Raw genomic sequence first — 19,243 nt, forward strand, 5'->3', positions numbered from 1 at the left:
AACCTTAAAAAAGAGGTTATCCTACAGCTCTTTTTCAGGGGGAGTTAGACAATAACCTATCTTGAATGTGGAGTCACATAATAAGAGTCATGGTAGTAATGAAAAACACATTTATGTCCTTACTGGCAAAGCTCAGCACGTTACCCAAATTAATGAACAGAATTTAGCTTCATATAATGGGTTACCACTCTCCCAAGGCATTACTACTTTCTCAATTCTTTAAAAACATAGGCCACACACACGCATACAAAATCCAGGACCTTCTTTCTACAGGAGCAGGTGTGACCAACTTCACAGGCTTTAAATGTCAATTCTATCAGTCCTTTTATTGTGCTACCAAAAGGCCAAGTTACCACTGTCTGATTAATCATTCAGGTCTTAGGGACGCCTGAGGGGCTCAGAGGTTGAGCATCTGCCTTTGGTCAAGGCATGATCCTGGGGTCCTGGGATCTAGTCCCATATCAGGCTCCCTGCGAGGAGCCTGCTTCTCCCTCTGCCTGTGTCTCTGCCTCTCTCTCTCTCTGTATCTCTCATGAATAAATAAATAAAATCTTGAAAAAAAAAATCATTCAGGTCTTCAGGAAGGGGACTCATGCTTCAATCAGTGGCCCGAGAGAATAAATAACATGTGGCAGAAAGAATGAAAAACCAGAAACCGAGGCTCTGAGCCCCAAATTCTGACTAATTTGATCCCATCTCTTCTAGGAAACCAGAAAATTGAAAGTAGGACTAGACATGGTCTCATTGATCTCCTCTTGCCTTGCACTTAACCATTTCCTTCCTGTTTTATCGACCTTCACAAAGTTCCTTGAGTTTAAGGCTGTGTCCCTAAAGAGCAATAATCTCCTGCAAAGTCAAACTGTAAAAATCTGAAGTTGAGGATTCCTCTCTCACTTTCCTCTGAAAAGGCCCTCTTGAGAAGTAACCCAGGGCACTTCAAGCCAGCTCTACATTATCCGTGTACTCACGCACAAAAGCCTTCACACCCATAGCAACGGCTAACCGGTTGGGGTATTAGGACATGTTTGTACGAACCAGACTGCAAGAGCTATCCAAGGTCACCAGGCACAGAGCCATCAGAGCTCACGTTTAGCTCCAAATTTTTTAAAGTCTATAATCTATCTAGTTTATTATTCATTATTGACTAACAATTACAAATTTTTGTCCTTTATTTCCCAAACTAAAAACTTTTCTACTTAAGCATATAAACACATGAACGACCAGCATGTACAGAACATAACATTAAAAAGGATCTCCAGGAAGCTTTTATTTCAGCAGCCCCGTCATTCTTTCGACATTAGGTTCTGGAGTTAGGCACACAGAGATCCAGTCACAGCAACTGGTGAGTCCCACATCAGGCTCCCTTGCATGGAGCCTGCTTCTCCCTCTGCCTGTGTCTCTGCCTCTCTCTCTGTGTATCTCTCATGAATAAATAAATGAAATCTTAAAAAAAAAAAAAAAAAAAAGATCTGGGAAGCAAGGAGCGACCTGCCACTGAAGAAAGAGAAATACAGAATGGGGTCTTGGATGCCAAGGGAAGAGTGTAAGAGTGACCAGGTCAAGTACCGTGTCAGGGTGAATCAGATGAGCAGTGAGACCTGATCACAGATTTGACTTTGGCAAGGTCACTGGTGACCTTGGTCAGAGCTTTCTTGGCAGAGTAATGGAGTCAAAGCCTTAAAAGCCTTAACGGAGAGATTCCAACAAAGAGTGGAAGGAAAGTGGCCGCAGACAACTCTTCTGAAGAGTTCTGAGGCAAAGAGGAACAGAAGAATGGGGCAGTAGGTGTCAGGAGTTGTGGGGTCCCTCCAGGAAGTTTTTTCCCCTTCCTTTCTCTTCTCCTTTAAAGATGGGAGCTAATTCAGCACGTAAGTTACGCTGATAAGAACTGTCCAGTGACGGGGGAAGAGGGATAATTAACCATGCAGGAGAGACAAGGGCCAGCTGTAGGTGGGCAAGGGGGAATGTGAATCAGATGAGCTGAAGATTAGCCTATAAATATAACAACAAGCATTTTAATAACTGCAGTCCAGCCGAGTGGCCGGTGCAGATAGAGGTTGGATAGTGGGCAAGGTAGGGGGACAAGCTAGACATTTCCTTCTGGTTGCTTTCTATTTTCTCCTAAGTGGAGGCTGGTGAGAGGGGAGTGTGGACGGGAGAGGATGCTTCATGGTTTAGAAGAAAGAAGAAAGATGAAATATTCCTCTAGGAGAGTAAGAGAGTAAGCAGCGTAGAAGAAATGCTGGACCCAGTACTAGTCCTCTTGAAGTGGTTGTGAATTTAAACTGAGACCCATGAGCATCCGTGTGCACTCTTCCCCAGGCCTGGGGGTCAACCTGGGTACTGACGAGGGGCAGGCAGACAGCAAAATGGGTACATCCTCATCCCATGTTGCCACAGAGCTATTGAATAGACGCACATGTGCACGTATCGAATTTACTTTTAAAAATTACATTTGCTATTATAGATTTGACCTAGAAGACATAAAGGAAGCCTCTATTTGTACCAAACCAACTCAACTTGAGGGCGGGGTTGGGGGGGGACGGGGAAGGAGGGGAATAAACCACCCTCTGAAAGAAATACATCTCCCCTCCAAATATTAAATCCTTTCCTACAAATACTGCAAACAAGGTGGCTTCTATATGTGGGACGAACTTAAAGCCTGTGATGCTTTGTAGAGGTGGGCAGGATAAATCAGGAGAACCGAGAGAGGTCGCATGTAAGGGCTAAAAAGGGCCTTAAGAATTTCCTGGCCCCACTCCCTCACTTTAACTAAGACCCAATGTTAACTCTGGAGGAGGGAGAGAGATTATGTGGTAGATTTATTTGAGTTAAGATTAGTTGCAGCTCATTTGTTCAACAGTGTTCTTCTGATGGAGCCTGATGTATTGCATTCAAAAGCGCTAATATGCAAACAATAACTATGGGAAACATCCCGTCTTTCAGGTTCTGCATCTGCAAATCAGGTACTTTACTCTCTTCCAGGCCGTAACTGTCGATCCAGGTGTATTCAATGTTTTAGCTGCTGTGCTTCGGAAACTAACACTTCAGTAAGTGGGGCCGGAATCCGAAAGTAAAAAATGTGCCATGGAAGCACTCCCTAAAATCAATTAGTTATATACACACGTGCACAGGAGAGGATAGGATGCTGAGAATAAGGTGAAGAGAATCTAACTGACGCATGCAGAGTGCCCATAAAATATTTCTTAAAATTTTAAAAAACTGAGTGAACTCACTTTCGACAGCACCACGTGGTATTTTCTGTTGCTCTGCCTTACAATAAAGTCTGGACTGATTATTAGCTAATTTTGAATACTGTTAAAGGGAATTACCATGTCAAATGTCTGATTTCAAATCACAGTTAAGAAGAACCCTTTATAAGCCAGTAATGGGATAACTGTAATAGGATCTTCCAAAGATGCTGATTTAATGCTCACACCCTTTGGTAAAGTAGGTACCATTCTCCTGATTTTATAGGATAGAGACTCATCAAGCTAATGGATAATCAAATGCCATTTGACATTAATTATAAATTCATGAAATAAATTCGTGGCAAAACCTTTTCAAATGGGCTCTAGGGTTTCAAGATTTTAAAGAAGTGTGGTGTGCCGTCAAAATTCCCACGCTAAGAACATTGCACTGAATAAGCAGTTTAAGCACCGCTGGTACTTGTAACAAAAGAATTATATACATACCTAAGGCTGTGGGTAACACCTGGTGTTAGAGAGTGAGGTATAAAAAATGGAAACAGTCCCGTACTGTAGAGATAAAGTGTTGTAAGGGGTTGAAAAAAAAGAGATTACTTAAGACGGAGGCAGTAAGGAAAGTTGCCGGGAAGCGGTTGCTATGGGTTTTCAATGGGTCTGCAGGAGACATTAAATCAATAAGGAAATTAAATACCAAAAATATAAAGAACTTACTTTCCGGATGCAAAGGCGCTCCCTCAAGAAGCAGCGCTAAGCACATAGTATTTTCATTCCTACCCAGTGTCCTGCCCCAAAGGAATTCCTCCTAAAGCGATCCACAGAGCTTTTGCCACCCCTGTCATCCGTAAACACGACACTGTTATATATGTACCAATATTTTTGAAATGCACATGCTTTAAATTTGTTCTAAGTTTTCTTTTTAAATTATGTTTTTATTGCAGTATAGTTGACATACAATAACTTACTAGTTTCCAGTGTACGACCTAGTGATTCAACATTCGTATACACTGTCATCACCGTGCTAAACCTAGCTGCCACCTGTCACCACACGAAGTTGTTACATATTATTTTATGTATAACTATATTCCCTATGTTATACTTTGGATTCCTGTCTTATTATAACCTTTTAACAAGCTCTGCATAAGCTTTTATAAAGAAACTTGTTTTATTATTTTACCCAAATCACCAAAGATTACCCAAAAGAAAAAGATATTTGGTCAACTATCTATTTAAGTAGGAAAAGCCTGCTGAAACTCTGGTACCTGTGGATTTGCAAACTCTGGATTGCTTGTCTAAGTCTTCAACTGCTTTGGAAATTCTCTTCGTAGAAGTACTTCTTAAAATGAGCAAAATTAAGTGTGCGTCTGCTATTTTACCTCTTGGATTTACCTCTGCACATTTTAGATCATCCTACTGGTGGTGGCAGGCACAGAAGTGAGAGGCACGGGTTCTGGGATAGGCCTGACTTTCTAACTTTATGATCCTGGGTAAGTTATTTAGCCTCACTGTGCCTCAATTTCCTGATCTGTATGCCTGTTAAGATGTTGTTACTGTGAGGACTAAAGGAGCATATGTGAAACACTTAGAAGAGTGCCTGGCACATGGTAGGCATGACGGTTGGGTTAGCTATTATTACTATTATTGATCCAATTTCTCCCCTAGAGTAATAAGAAAATTTTGTTCTTAGAAAGGTCTATCATGGAACAAAATGGAACACCCTTACCTCCCTCACTAACTCACTAACTTTAACTCTTTGGAAGGCAGTCAAGTGCAATGAAGTAGGAAAAAAGGATTCTGAAGAGCAAAAAATAGATACAAAATGGTGTATTTCACTACTGAAAACATTCACTCCATGTGGATTCTACTTAGTCCTTCTTTTATAGGATTCCTAACAGTTGGGCTTATTTAATTTCATTGTCCACGGGAGAACTGGAAGTGCCATCTGGGACAGTAGGGAGGCACCTCAGAGCAGTCAAGGGATAAGAGAGAAACTACAGAAAGGACAAAAACTCACAAAGCAGACAAAGCTGAGGCCACTGGACAAAATGGCAATCCAACATAGAAAAGCCTCGAGGCGGGGGTGCCTGGGTGGCTCAGTCGGTTAAGCATCTGCCTTCGGCTCGGGTTATGATCCTGGGGAACTGGGATCGAGCCCTATGTTGGGCTCCTCAGCAGAGTCTGCTTCTTCTCCCTCTCTTCCTCTGTGTGCTCTCTCTCTCTCTCTCTCTCTCAAATAAACAAATCTAAAAAAAAAAATTAGTCTAAAAAAAATCTTAGTGACTTATAACAACAAATACTTAAAAAAAAAAAAGAATGTTATTAATTGATACAAATTCTCAGTTAATCAGAAAACTCAGCCAGGGACAAAATCTCATTACCTATAGGATAAACAATGGTTTCAGGATGCTTGAATTTGTCATATTCAAGAAGAATATTTGAGTCAGACGTGGACTTTTAAATAGATCTAAAAAAACTCAAGGGATTATAGTGAAGATCAATTCTGACTGAATTACATACAACTTTCGTGTTAGCTTTCTTCATGACCGTGACCAACAGCTTATTCTGAAAACTGATTAGAATCCTTCAAACTTACTGAGGCATCTCTATCTTAAACACACACAAACACACACACATACACACACACTCATACACATGTATATACATCAAAATGTCATAAATTTCCGTCACTGGCTACTTCTAAATGTTGACTCTATAGAATAAACAAAAACGAAAAATGATTTGACTATCTCAACAATTAAAACTCAGATAAGCAGGAAGAACACAAATTAAAACATGGACAAGGGCAGCCCAGGTGGCTCAGCAGTTTAGCGATGCCTTCGGCCCAGGACCTGATCCTGGAGTTCCAGGATCGAGTCCCACATCGGGCTCCCTGCATGGAGCCTGCTTCTCCCTCTACCTATGTCTCTGCCTCTCTCTTTCTGTGTCTCTCATGAATAAATAAATAAAATCTTTAAAAAATAAAAATAATAAATAATAAAAAATAAATGGACAAAAAATGAAATCACACCAAGAAAATTGTTAACATTCTTGAAAAAGTTTTCAGACTTTTAAGGAGTTATGCAAGGAGTAATCAAATGAATGCAAACTAAAACAAGGAAAAAATATATCTACACAAAGACTTGTACCCTGTCATAACAGCCCCAGGTTGGAAGTAGCAGGCGAACGGATAGGCAAAGTGCGGTGTAGCCATAAAATGAGACAAAGGAATGACTACTGCTACATGCAACAATGCAGGTGAATCCCCCAAACGCCATGCTGAGTGAGAGAGAAGCTAAACACCGAGTACACACTCAGTTCACCGACATGAAAAGACCTACAAAGACCATTTTAATCCAAAAGAACAGCAGAGAGGTTGGTTACTTAGGGCTGAAGGTGAGGCTGAGGAGCGTCTGGAAGGAGGCCCGAGAACTGCAACCGTTGGCGGTGATGGTGAGGATTTCCATCTGGCAGTGGTGGTTACAGATATAAGCATTTGTCAAGACCACTGAACCACTGCACGTAGAACATGACCATTTTGGTGTACGTACAGAAAGGGACGCCAGGGTGGCTCAGTGGTTGAGCGTGATCCCGGGGTCCCAGGATCAAGTCCTGCATCGGGCTCCCTGCGTGGAGCCTGCTTCTCCCTCTGCCTGTGTCTCTGCCTCTCTCTCTCTCTCTCTCTGTGTCTCTCATGAATAAATACATTAATTTTTTAAAAAGTCAACAAAAAATATTATTTATCACCATTCGAATTCGCAAAATACGAAAACACCCGAATACGCAGTATCCATCCTTCCTTTTCTACCTATTGCCTAACAAACACTGGTTCTGGTTCAACACTTACTTGTACCGAGCACCGTTTTCATGCTTTAAACTCACTTTTAGCAGCTCCTATGCTAACTACATGAGGTAGATATTACTGTTTGCACTTCTGCAAGAGGAAGTGAGCCTTGGGAACTTGCTCAAGTCCACAGAACATGGTAAAATCAGGATACAGACCCAGGGTGCTTGTTTAACCACTAGGCTAGGCTACTCTGATGTGCTAAGGTGGCTGGTCATGATTGCATGCTGCTAGTGGAGGGTAAAGTAGTAGCTTTTTGTAAAGCGATTAGGCAATGTTCATCAAAGGCCTTAAAAAAGTTTATTATCCTTTGACCTGGTAATTCTTTAGTGCAGATTGTGAGAAGTAGAAATAATTCAAAATGCCTAAATGCCAAAAATGTTTTCTGGGCCTCTGTTGCTAAACCCAACAGATACCACAAAGTCTGGAATCCTCTGCAACTCAAGAACCAATTGGTGGGGCGGGGGTGATTATTCCACCTACTACAGCATCCAAAATGAGAAAATATTTAAACTGAGGCCAGAGCGTTAAGGGAAATGGCCACATGACTGTGTATTTGTGTAGCAATATGCTCCAGGCAGAGGGAAAAGCCTGTGCAACAGCCTGAAGGCAGAGAGGAGAGCGCATGTGAGCCTGCTAGGACAGCGGGCCTGCTAGGACAGCGGGCCTGGACCTTGTCAGAAGAGGCAAGGTCTAGTGGGTGTTTGGATGCTTTTCTAAGTAAAGGAGCAATAGAGTCTTAAAATGTACAATTTTTACACAGAGCAATGCCATCTGACTTGCCCAGCTTAGCTCCCAGCTGTTCCCTGCCTCGATGGCTCTCACGTCAGGGATCTCCAAGGCAGAGGAGGGGCTTCCATACCCGCCTGTAAGAGCATAAGAAGTATGCAACTGCCCGCTTCCCGGACTTTCCGCTCCAACTGTAAGCTGCAATCTACTAAAGGAAGGGACTGAGGCAAGCAGTGGTTAAACTCCTTATTTGTGGAACAAGATGGGGAAAAAAACTAGAAACAACTGCTACACCTATCTATAAGAAAGGTTAATTCTGACTGATGTGATGGATGTCACTTGTGAGGCCATCCCAAATTATGTTTATAACTTGGAAAGATAAGTTTGATCTCAGCTATAAAAAAGGTGTAACAAATTGAAGCAATACTGAAAATTGAAGATAGTGGTTCTCTTTGGGTGATGGCATACTGGGTAATTTTTATTCCAGATGCTATTAATCTATTTCCTAGCTTTCTATTTGTAGGTCACCTCCATACTCATACTTTAAGTTTAAAAAAGTGAATCAGAGGGACACCTGGGTGGCTCAGTGGTTGAGCGCCTGCCTTTGGCCCAGGGCATGATCCAGGGATGCTAGATCAAGTCCCACATCAGGCTCCCTGCATGGAGCCTACTTCTCCCTCTGCTTGGGTCTCTGCCTCTCTCTCTTTCTCTCTCTCTCTGTCTCTCATGAATAAATAAGTAAAATCTTAAAAAAAAAAGTAAATCCGAAAAAAAAATCCTTTCACAAATATACTGAGTTTAATATATAAAGAGAGAATAATTGGGAAAATTCAGTTTTAACTGGCAAAATCTAAAAAACAATGTATTAATAAAAGTATTTATTAAAGAAACAGCATTCTATTAAAGAAACACACATCACCCAAATATACATGATTCATACCAACAGGCAACCCTATTCAAACATTTCATTGCTTTAGTCTGCTAATAAAAGTACTTGACTTAAAAAAAAAAAAAAAAAGTACTTGACTTTTGTAATTCATCCTTGGGAGGTGATATTATTCTTTAATATCAATAGTACTAAATGGTATAAATGGGTGTTTTTAAGAATAAGTAAACTTTCTCTGAAAATTATTACTTTCATTCTTAACTTCTTTTCTAGTTCTTTTTGCCTGATACATATCATATAAACTTTTTGGGCCTTTTGTTGGAGAGTTTCTTGTAAACAACAGATGCCTGAATTCTTTTTCATCTAAACAGTTTTATTAAAGAGGCGCCTGGTTAGTTCCGTCAGTTAAGTGTCTGACTCTGATTTTGGCTCAGGTCATGGTGTCAGGGTCATGAGATCAAGCCCTGCGTCAAGCTCTGAGCTGGGCACAGGGCCTGCTTGGGATGCTCTCCCTCGCCCTCTGCCCCTCCCCCCCACCCACTGGCACTCTCTCTCTAAATAAATAAATACATAATAAAATAAAACAAACAACTATTAAAAAGAAAAAGGATCTGAATACATTCACATATAGAAACAGGTTTCAAATATTACTCATTTGATTTTGTGTCTTATACTTTCATGATGTTACTTTTTGTTCTTTTCACGGACTTGTTAAGCTGTTTTATTCACCCCCCCCCCCCTTTAAATGAGATGGCAGTTTAAAGCAGGTCTTATCTGTTAACAGCTACCTTTACTTACATGCTTAGCACTGTGGTTCAGAGCACCTGGACTTACATAGCACTTACTGTGGATATTGTCTTACGTAATCTCTGCACTGGATGTGGGGCTGGAACTCACAACCCTGAGATCAATAGTCATGTGCTCCACTGACAGAGCCAGCCAGGCACCCCTAAAACTTTTCCTTTTTAAAAAATAAGCTCTATGCCCAATGTGGGGCTTGAATACTGTGGATATTGACTATCACTTAACCTCCTTACACCTCACTTTCCTATCATCAAAGTGGAGATGTCATCTGTCCCTTATACTTTTGTTGCAAGGATGAAATGAGCTCATACAAGTAAAGCGTCTGGTCAATTATTTATTTTTTATTTTTTAAAAATATTTTATTTATTTATTCATGAGACACAGAGAGAAGCAGAGACTCAGGCAGAGGGAGAAGCAGGCCCCATCAGGGAACCTGATGCGGGACCTGATGCCCTGAGCCGAAGGCAGATGGGCTTAACCACTGAGCCTCCCAGGTTGTCCCTGGCCAATTATTTAGTACTAGCTACCAGTAATAATTTTTATTAGTGTTGTAGAGCCTTAGTCTCCTGAGAATTTTTTCCATTAAGCTAAGCATCTTGTATTGATGTTTAATAATTAGACACCAGAACAGATATAACCAGATCATCTTTCTACGTGCATATTTAATAATTTTATTTTTTAGAGCCGTTTTAGGTTCACGGCAAAAGTGAGCAGGAAGTAGAGTTCCCATGTACCCCTGCCGCCACACGTGCATAGCCACCCCCACTATCAACATCCCTCACCAGGGTGGGACATTGGTTAAAGTCGATGAACCTACCCTGACAGGTTATTATCACTCAAAGTCCATAGTTTCCAGTAGGGTTCATGCTCAGTGTTGTTGTACATTCTATGGGTGTTAATAAATGTGTAATGACATGTATCCACTATTACAGTGTCAAACACAATAGTTTGCTTCACTGCACTAGAAATTCTCTGCACCCTCTCACTTCTGGCGACCACTGATCTTTTACTGCCTCCATACTTTTGCCTCTTCCAGAACGTTATATAGTCAGAATTATACAGTAGGTAGCCTTTTCTTTCTTTCTTTCTTTTTTAAAGATTTTATTTATTTATTCATGGGAGACACAGAGAGAGAGGGAGAGGCAGAGACACAGGCAGAGGGAGAAGCAGGCTCCATGCAGGAAGCCCGATGTGGGACTCGATCCTGGGTCTCCAAGATAATGCCCTGGGCGGAAGGCAGACGCCAAACCGCTGAGCCACCCAGGGATCCCAGTAGGTAGCCTTTTCATATCAGCTTCTCTCACTTAGTAATATACATTTTTAATTCCTCCATGGCTCGCTGGCTTTTTTTTTTTTTTTTTTTTTTTTTTTTTTAGCATTCCACTGTCTGAATGTGCCAGTTTATTTATCCCCTCAGCTACCAAAGGACGTCTTGGTTGCTTCCAAGTTTTGGCAATTGTAAGTAAAATTCCTACACATATTCATGTACAAGTGGACAAGTTTCCAATTCATTGGCGTAAATACCAAGTAGTGTGATTGCTGAATCATATGGCAAGAATATGTTCAGTTTTTTAGAAACTGCCAGTCTTCCAAGGTGGCTGTTCCATTCTAACATTCCCAGCAGTAATGAATGAGAGTTTCTGTTGCTCCACGTTCTCCCCAGCATTCAGTATTGCTAGTGTTTTGTGATCTTTTGCCATTCGAATAGGTATGTCGTAGTAGCTTGTGTTGCTGTTTTATGTTTCTTTAACTTTGGTAAAATACGCAGGACATAAAATTTACCATCTTAACCATTTTTAAGTGTACAGTTCAGTAGTTTTAAGCACATTCACACGGACGTGCAACCAATGTTGCACGTTGACTCTACAACGCTTCTCATCTAGCAAATTCTATATCCGTAGTATTAGTTAAGTATTAGTAGATGCTGTAACAAAAGACCACAGACTGGGCGGCTTAAACCAGCAGAAATTTATTTTCTTACAGTTTTGGAGGCTGAAATTCCAAGATCGAGGTGTTGGCAAGTTTGGTTTCTTGTGAAGCCTCTCTCCTTGACTTGCAGATGGTCACCCTTTCGTTGTGTCCTCACACGGGCTTTTCTCTGGGGGCACGCATCCTGGCGTGCGGCTGTGTGTCTAAATTCCCCTTCTTCCCTCTAAGGACACCTGATTGGATTAGTGCCTATCCCAATGACTTCATTTTATCTTCATCATCTCTTTAAAGGCCCTATCTCCAAATATAGTCACATTCTGAGGTACCCATGGATTTTGAGAGGACACAGTCCAGTCCATTACGTGTTGACCCATTAAACAACTCCCCACTCTCCCCTTCCCCATAGTCCCTGGCTATTCTATTTTGTCTCTGTGAACTTGCCCACTCTAGTTACTTCATGTGAGTAGAATTGCTATTTTTTGTAAGCAGCATAACGTCTTCGAGGTTCATCTATGTTGTAGCCTGTGTGAAAATTTCCTTTCTTTTTAAGGCTGAATAATCTTCCATTGCATATCCATATCATATTTTATTTATTTGTCTGTCGATAGAAACTTGTAATGCTTCTACTTTTTGGTTATTGTGAATAATGCTATGAACATCGGATATATAATTATTTTTTTATGACTCTCTTTTCTCTTTGGGGTATACACTCAGAAGTGAAATTGTCCTCAGAATTTTTAAGCACGTGCTAAAGTTCTGGCTGTCTGAATCAAATATCTTTCCTTAGGCTAATCCTATCTTTATCTTGTGACACAAATCCTTTGCTTTATGTCACAAACTAAGGCCTTAAAGTATTTATTTATTCAAGGACATGTATTAATTAACTAATTATAAATGATTAGGAGTCAGGGACCTGTGAGATAAGGAACATCATAACTCCTTTATCAGGGCAGCCTGGGTGGCTCAGCGGTTTAGCACCGCCTTGAGCCCAGGGCCTGATCCTGGAGACCCAGAATCCAGTCCCATGTCGGGCTCCCTGCATGGAGCCTGCTTCTCCCTCTGCCTGGGTCTCTGCCTCTCTCTCTCCCTCCCTCTCTCTCTCACTCTGTGTCTCATTAATAAATAAATAAAACCTTAAAAAAAAAAAGTACTTTATCATTTTAACCTAAGTATCATGCAGGCAATTTGTAACATCAACAATTATAATACATTCTTAATCATGCTTTTAAAAAGTTCAAAGTGGCACCAAAATGACAAATAAATAAAATATAGAAACTCAGAAATTATATTTAATAGGAATTTCCAAAACAATATATAGATAGCTGTGACTATCTTAACAGTTCTTTAAATTCTTACTTCTGGAAAAGTAGAACCATAGTTTAATTTGTGAAATAATGTAGAATTTGCTATCAATATCCTCATTTTTAAAAAAGATTTTATTTGTTTTTTCATGAGAGACACACAGAGAGAGGCAGAGACACAGGCAGAGGGAGAAGCAGGCTCCACGCAGGGAGCTCAGTGTGGGACTCGATCCCAGGACCCCAGGATCACGCCCTGGGCTGAAGGCAGGAGCTCAACCGCTGAGCCACCCAGGTTCCCAACATATCCTCATTTTTAAAGGAGGAGCTCAGGGCGCCTGTGTGGCTCAGTCGGTTGGGCTTCCAGCTCTCAATTTCAGCTCAGGTCATGAGCGCAGGGTTATGAGATTGAGCCCCAAGTTGGTGTGCTTAGTGTGGAATCTGCTTGGGATTCTCTCTCTCCCTCTCCCTCTGCCCTTTCCCCTGTTATGCGCTCTCTCTCTCTCAAATAAATAAATAGAATCTTTTTAAAAAGAAAGTAGGACCTCAATACTTTGCTCTTCTGTCATGAATAGAGGGATAAAAATAATCACGTGTTTTTCTGTAGAGGAAACATTGCTTGTTCTTACATAGATGAAAAAACTTAAATGAGAGAAGTTTTTTTTTTTTTTTTTTTAAGGAATAGTAAAAGGCAGTATAGCATAAACAATAGGAAAATGGTCTACTTTCAAATCCTACTCTCTCACTTTCTACTGAGTGACACTGGGCAAGTTACTTAATGTACCAGTTTTCTCATCTGTGAAACAGGGATGTTAGGCCCCAATTTCCAAGTTGTTAAGAGCATAAAATTAGTTAATATGTATAAAAAGTCTGGAACAAACTCTCAACAAATGCTAGTTATTAGCAGCATAAATTGGCAAACCAGATAGTGAGAGGAGTCAGAGATAACGTGTCATCTCACTGGAATCAAAAGATATAACTACTGCACCCCACATCTGTAAATAAGACCATACGGTGTGGGTGCGGGAGCGGGAGGGAGATATTATATAAGTTTCTCAAATCACTTCCAAGGTGTTTCTAATCCCTAATTGTTAAATTATACTCGAACAGCTTTATTAGAATTTATCTGCTTTATTAAGCTATGTCCTCGATTAGGTATATTTTGAAGAAGAAATGCATCACCGAGATACAGCATTATGTTCTTACTTTTCAGTAGTACATGTCAAGGTTCACAATAAGAAACATCATTGGAAAGATTTCCCTGTAACATTTTTACCTACATATGATTTTACACATACATGCAAATAAATGAAAAATATATGTAAATAGAGGAAATACGTATATTTTTCATGTATATGTGAAAAACAATGATACTCAAAGTGCTCTTTAGGAGTAAAAAATCATTAATATAAAGAGACATAATGGTACTGCAGAAAACTCTGAAACTAAGAAAAATTTCAGGATGAATTAAAGTCCACTTCCTACTCACTTTCTCTGTGACTTCTGGAGAACATCTATATAGCCTTAGATCAAACAGGACGGAGTCAAAGAATTTAAGTTAGGCAAAGTTCCATTCTATTCCCAGGTGAGCTGAGATAGAAGCCCTCAAAGCTAAACCCTGAGTTTTGTTGTATCTGGGAAACCCCAAACTTCCATGATTCCCAGTTCTGAAACCACAATACATTCACACGGTAAATTCAGGATACAACTCACTGTCTAGATTTTGAATAGCAGTTCACAAGTCCTGTTTTGTGACATCTCTGGCTTTCTGTGATGGCCTCATGACTTCCTTTGAAACTCCTTAAACCGAATCCTTTTTAGTTCTTGACAATCTAAATGCTATATATGCTATAAAGCACTTTCAGGGAGGAAGCAAGGAAAAGGCTGTGGAAAGCACAAGGAATTTCCAGAGTTGGGGGAAATTCCAGGAATAAAAAAGAAGATAGTAGAAACTATTTCCCCAAATGCAAAATGCACACATTATGCCTCATCCCAATTAGGGTAATTCAATCCAACAATCACTTAATGGACACCTACTGTGCTCAGGGTAAGGAAAGGGCATTCAAAGACAAACCTCACCCCTGGGCTACACTCCAGAGGAGGGCCTGCAGTAGAAACCTTCCCGGCGACCCCAGTGGTCCTCTCCACCTTGAGGGATTACTAGAGAATGCTCTCCGGCTCAAATGCTCTTTCCCTTGCTCTTGGCACAACCTTAATGATGATCTGGGTCACACTTTCAAAGCCAAGTAAGGTGGCCCCACTGGCAACTCCCCCGGGGGTGCTGGGACCAATCAATGGTGTAAAATCAGACCTCAGGTATGGGGAAATGCCTAGGAGGGTAGGTCTACGGTGATTAATGACTTGTTAGTGATTTTTATTTGTTTTTTAAAGCTTTGGTCTTTACTTAAACTTGGTGCACTGGTTGAATTTTAATTCATGTAATCACATTCTGTTCCTCCGCATTGTGGAATCCTTCCAAATCCTGCCTGGAAACGGTTAAGTCATTTTGTTTAACCCAACAGCTTCTGATGCACGTTATTGTTTGAAAAACCATAGTAAAAAAGACGAAGGACCCGTTCTCAGGGCACAGGAGAGTTTCCCGAGCACTTCCACCTCCTGGGAAGTCCTAAACCATCCGCTTCCCGTGCGACGGCACATCTCACTTCTAGAAATCTGCATCAGATACCAAATTAAAGGGGAAAATATCCAATACCCCCTCCCAGTCATCAAGATGATGAAATGGAGTGCGCAGGGACGTGGGAATTTTTTTTTTTTTTTTTTTAGATGGCTATTAGTAGTTCAACGAGGAATGATTATGGAAAGTTCACTACTTTTTTTCTTTCATTCCCAGCGTGAGGGCAAAATCGTGTTTTGTTTTGTTTTGTTCTGTTTCGAATGGGGACACGGGCTCGACTAGAAGAGCCCATCAGGACCATCGATTCCCAACAGCACAACCACCCCCAGGCCGAGCGCCCGGTGCCCCCCGCTCCGCCGCCACAGGTGGGCGCCCAGCTGCAAGGCCGCCCCCAGCCCCCCGGGTCCTGCACCCCCCGGGTCCTGCACCCCCCTCCCGGGTCCTGCTCCCGAGCCCCCCCGGGGTCCTAAGCACCCCCCCCAGCCCACCGGGTCCTAAGCCCCGCGCCCCCCGAGGTCCTGCTACCCCCGGGTCCTGCGCCCCCCACTCCCCGCCCCTCGAGGTCCTCCTCCCCCGCCTCTCGGGTCCCGCTCCGAGTACCCCGGGTCCTGCACCTCGGGTCCTGCGCCCCGAGCCCCCCGAGTCCTGCGCTCCCCGCCCCCCGGGTCCCGCGCCCCGAGCCCCCCCGGTCCCGCTCCCCCGCCCCCGAGTCCTGCGCGCCCCGCTCCCCCCGGGTCCCGCGCCCCGAGCCCCCCGGTCCCGCTCCCCCCTCCCCCCGAGTCCTGCGCCCCGAGCCCCCCGTGTCTTGCGCTCCCCGCCCCCCGGGTCCCGCGCCCCGAGCCCCCCGAGTCCTGCGCCCCGAGCCCCCCCGGTCCCGCTCCCCCGCCCCCGAGTCCTGCGCGCCCCGCTCCCCCCGGGTCCCGCGCCCCGAGCCACGCGGCGCGCTCCGGGTCCGGGGCCCTTTGTGGAGAGGCGGGCGCGGCGCGGGGCCGCATGGGCTGCGCGTCGGTGGGGCCCCCGCGGCCCCGGCCCTGCCCCCCGCCCCGGGCCCGCCGCATGGCCGCCGGCCCCCGCCCCCCGCGCTCACCGCTTTGAGATCCAGGACGCCGTCCTTGGCCTCCTGCAGCAGCGACACGAACTTGGTGGTGAGGAGCCCCAGGCTCTTCTCGTGCCTGCTGCTGCCGCCCGCGAGCGGAGGCGGCGGCGGCGGCGGCGGGGGCTGCGCCTGCGGGGGCGGGGGCTGCGGCCGCTGGCCCTGGCCCTGGCCCGGCGTCGCCTGCTGGCCCGAGCCCGCGGGCTCCGCCGCCGCCATCGCGTCCCCGCGCGCCGCCACCTGCCGGGCCGCTGTGCCGAGGCCGCCGCCGCCGCCGCCGCCGCCGCCGCCGCCGGAGCGAGGGTCGCGCGGGTCCCGCCAGCAGGTGCGCGCGGCGCCCACGGGCCTCGCCCCTCCCCGACCCCGGGGAGCGTGGACGGAGCCCGCGACCGAGGGGAGGGGCAGCGCACGCGAGAGAAGGGGCCGCGAGGGGTGGGCACCCGTTTAAATGGCAGGAAGTGACGCCGCCGCCCGCCGTTGCCTGGAAACGCATTTTTCTGCGGGAAGGAGGAGCGAGCGGGGCCACGCGCCCCGGCGCCCAGGGACCGGGTCGCCGCGCCCGGGGGGCCCGCAGGGGCGGCCTCGGCGGCCTCTCCCACCGGCGGGTCCTGTGCCAACAGGGTCTCGGACCAAGCGCACGGTGTTCACGGCAGAGATCATCCTTTTGGGGTTGGCACGCAGAGGAGGGCAGGGGAGGGCAGGGGAGGGCAGGGGAGGGCAGGGACCCGTCCCCATCCGCAATCATTCTGCAGGCCTTTGTACACAGAGAAACTCCAGGGTGGTGGGACAGGTTAGAGACCCCAGGTCTCCAGGTCTCAGGCAAGTTAGAGACCCCAGGTCTCCAGGTCTCAGGCAGGTTAGAGACCCTAGGTCTGCAGGCCTGAGACAGGTTAGAGACCTCAGGTCTCCAGGTCTCCGAGACAGGTTAGAGACTAGAGACCCCAGGTCTCTGAGACCTGCAGCCGTTGGGGGCGTTTCTTTTTTCTTTTTTTTTTTTTTCCTTTAAAGATTTTATTTACTCCTGAGAGACGGGGGGAGAGAGAGAGAGAGAGAGAGAGAGGCAGAGACACAGGCTAGAGAGAGAAGCAGGCTCCATGCAGGGAGGACGTGGGACTCAATTCCGGGTCTCCAGGGTCTCGCCCTGGGCGAAAGGCAGCACTAAACCGCTGAGCCACCTGGCCTGCCCAGTTAGAGGTGTTCCTAATGCCTATTGAAATCAGATTATACTATGTTATTTAGAATATTAGGCGTTCATTGGTTTTTGTGCCTCAGTGAAACGTCAAACCATTTATGCTAAATGAGGTGGCACCCAGATCTCAGGTGTTTGTTTGTTTTAAGTCTTTTGAGGTGCGATCACAAACTTTTGAGAATCAGGTCTAAATTTTATTTTTTTTAAAAAAGATTTTATTTATCCATTCATAGAGACACAGAGAGAGGGGCAGAGACACAGGCAGAGGACGAAGCAGGCTCCATGCAGGGAGCCAGACGTGGGGCTTGATCCCGGGTCTCCAGGATCACACCCTGGGCCGCAGGGGGCACTAAACCGCGGCACCACCAGGGCTGCCCTCAGGTTTAAATTTTAAATGAATTGTTTTCACAACACTTGGAACATAGTAGATGCTCGATAAATGTCTGGTGAATGGAAATTCCATGTCACAAAATTAAGAAAGCTTCATGCCAGATTTTACTTAAAGTAACAGCAAGCTAGCAAAAAAGGGGTCCCTAAAATGAAGTGAAATATTCAGGCAGCAGCATTCACAAGTAAAACTAGACAAACCATTTATAATAAACGTATGGTTCCTATTCATAAGCCCAGAGCTTTATTAATAACCAGATAGTCTTTGTTTTAATGAAAGAACTCTAGAGGCAAAACTTGAAATTAAGTTTGAAGTAAAACATGAAAAATTCAGCTTAAAAAAGTCACACAACTTAAGTTATCTGAAAATGGTTTTTCCTGTGTGATTTGGCATTAGCAAAAGCAATGACCAGTTTTGCAAATTCATTTTATTGGTTAATAAAATTAATAAACAGTTGTGTTTCTTTCTTTTTTTTAACAATTGTGTTTCTTAAGGAGGTTTTGGTTTTAATATGAAGAGGGAACGTTCTAAAAATTTTTTTAAAAAAGAGGGAACATTCTGCTATAGATGCTGCAATGGGAATTGATAAAAATAAAATTATTGTTATTTTTTAAAAACTTACATTTATGTTGTGCCTTAGCTAAGGTTGCCATAACAAAAATACCATAGTAATTTTCACGGTTCTGGAGGCCAGGAAATCCAAGACCAGGGTGCCAGCACGGTGAGGTTTTAGTGAGAGCTGTCTTCCTGGCTTGCAGACTTTCCCTCTTGTCCCCACAAGACAGAGACAGAAAGAGCTAGGAAACTCCCCAGTGTCTCTTATAAGGACACTAGTCCTATCCTGAGGGCCCTATTCTCATGACGTCCTCTAAACCTAATACCTTCCAAAGGCTCCCTCCTCAAATACCATCACACTGGGGATTAGGGCTTTAAATATGAATTATGGGGGAGACACAAGTCATTCCATAGTAATACTACATAGTCTGTAGTATTACTTTATAAAAGATATTTTGGTAATTTTGAAAATACCTTTTTTTAATTTCAGTTTTTAAAGGTTTTCTAAAAAGTGGGATCCCTGGGTGGCGCAGTGGTTTGGCGCCTGCCTTTGGCCCAGGGCGCGATCCTGGAGACCCCGGATCGAATCCCACATCGGGCTCCCAGTGCATGGAGCCTGCTTCTCCCTCTGCCTGAGTCTCTGCCTCTCTCTCTCTCTCTCTCTCTCTCTCTCTCTCTGTGACTATCATA

The 19,243-nt window shown here is 44.2% G+C and overlaps 1 protein-coding gene across 2 annotated transcripts in view; it reads right to left on the reverse strand.

Annotated features, from left to right (window-relative positions):
• The window catches only part of E2F5 (E2F transcription factor 5), a 27,280-nt gene extending 10,640 nt beyond the window's left edge, over window positions 1-16,640 (reverse strand). For both annotated transcript variants that reach the window (XM_072804044.1, XM_072804043.1), the window contains exon 1: window positions 16,416-16,640. In XM_072804044.1, the coding sequence (XP_072660145.1) occupies window positions 16,416-16,640 (225 nt within the window). The remainder of the gene's footprint in view (window positions 1-16,415) is intronic.
• Window positions 16,641-19,243: the final 2,603 nt, after the last annotated feature.

Source organism: Canis lupus, chromosome 28, assembly GCF_048164855.1.
Source record: "Canis lupus baileyi chromosome 28, mCanLup2.hap1, whole genome shotgun sequence".
NCBI classification, from domain to species: domain Eukaryota; kingdom Metazoa; phylum Chordata; class Mammalia; order Carnivora; family Canidae; genus Canis; species Canis lupus.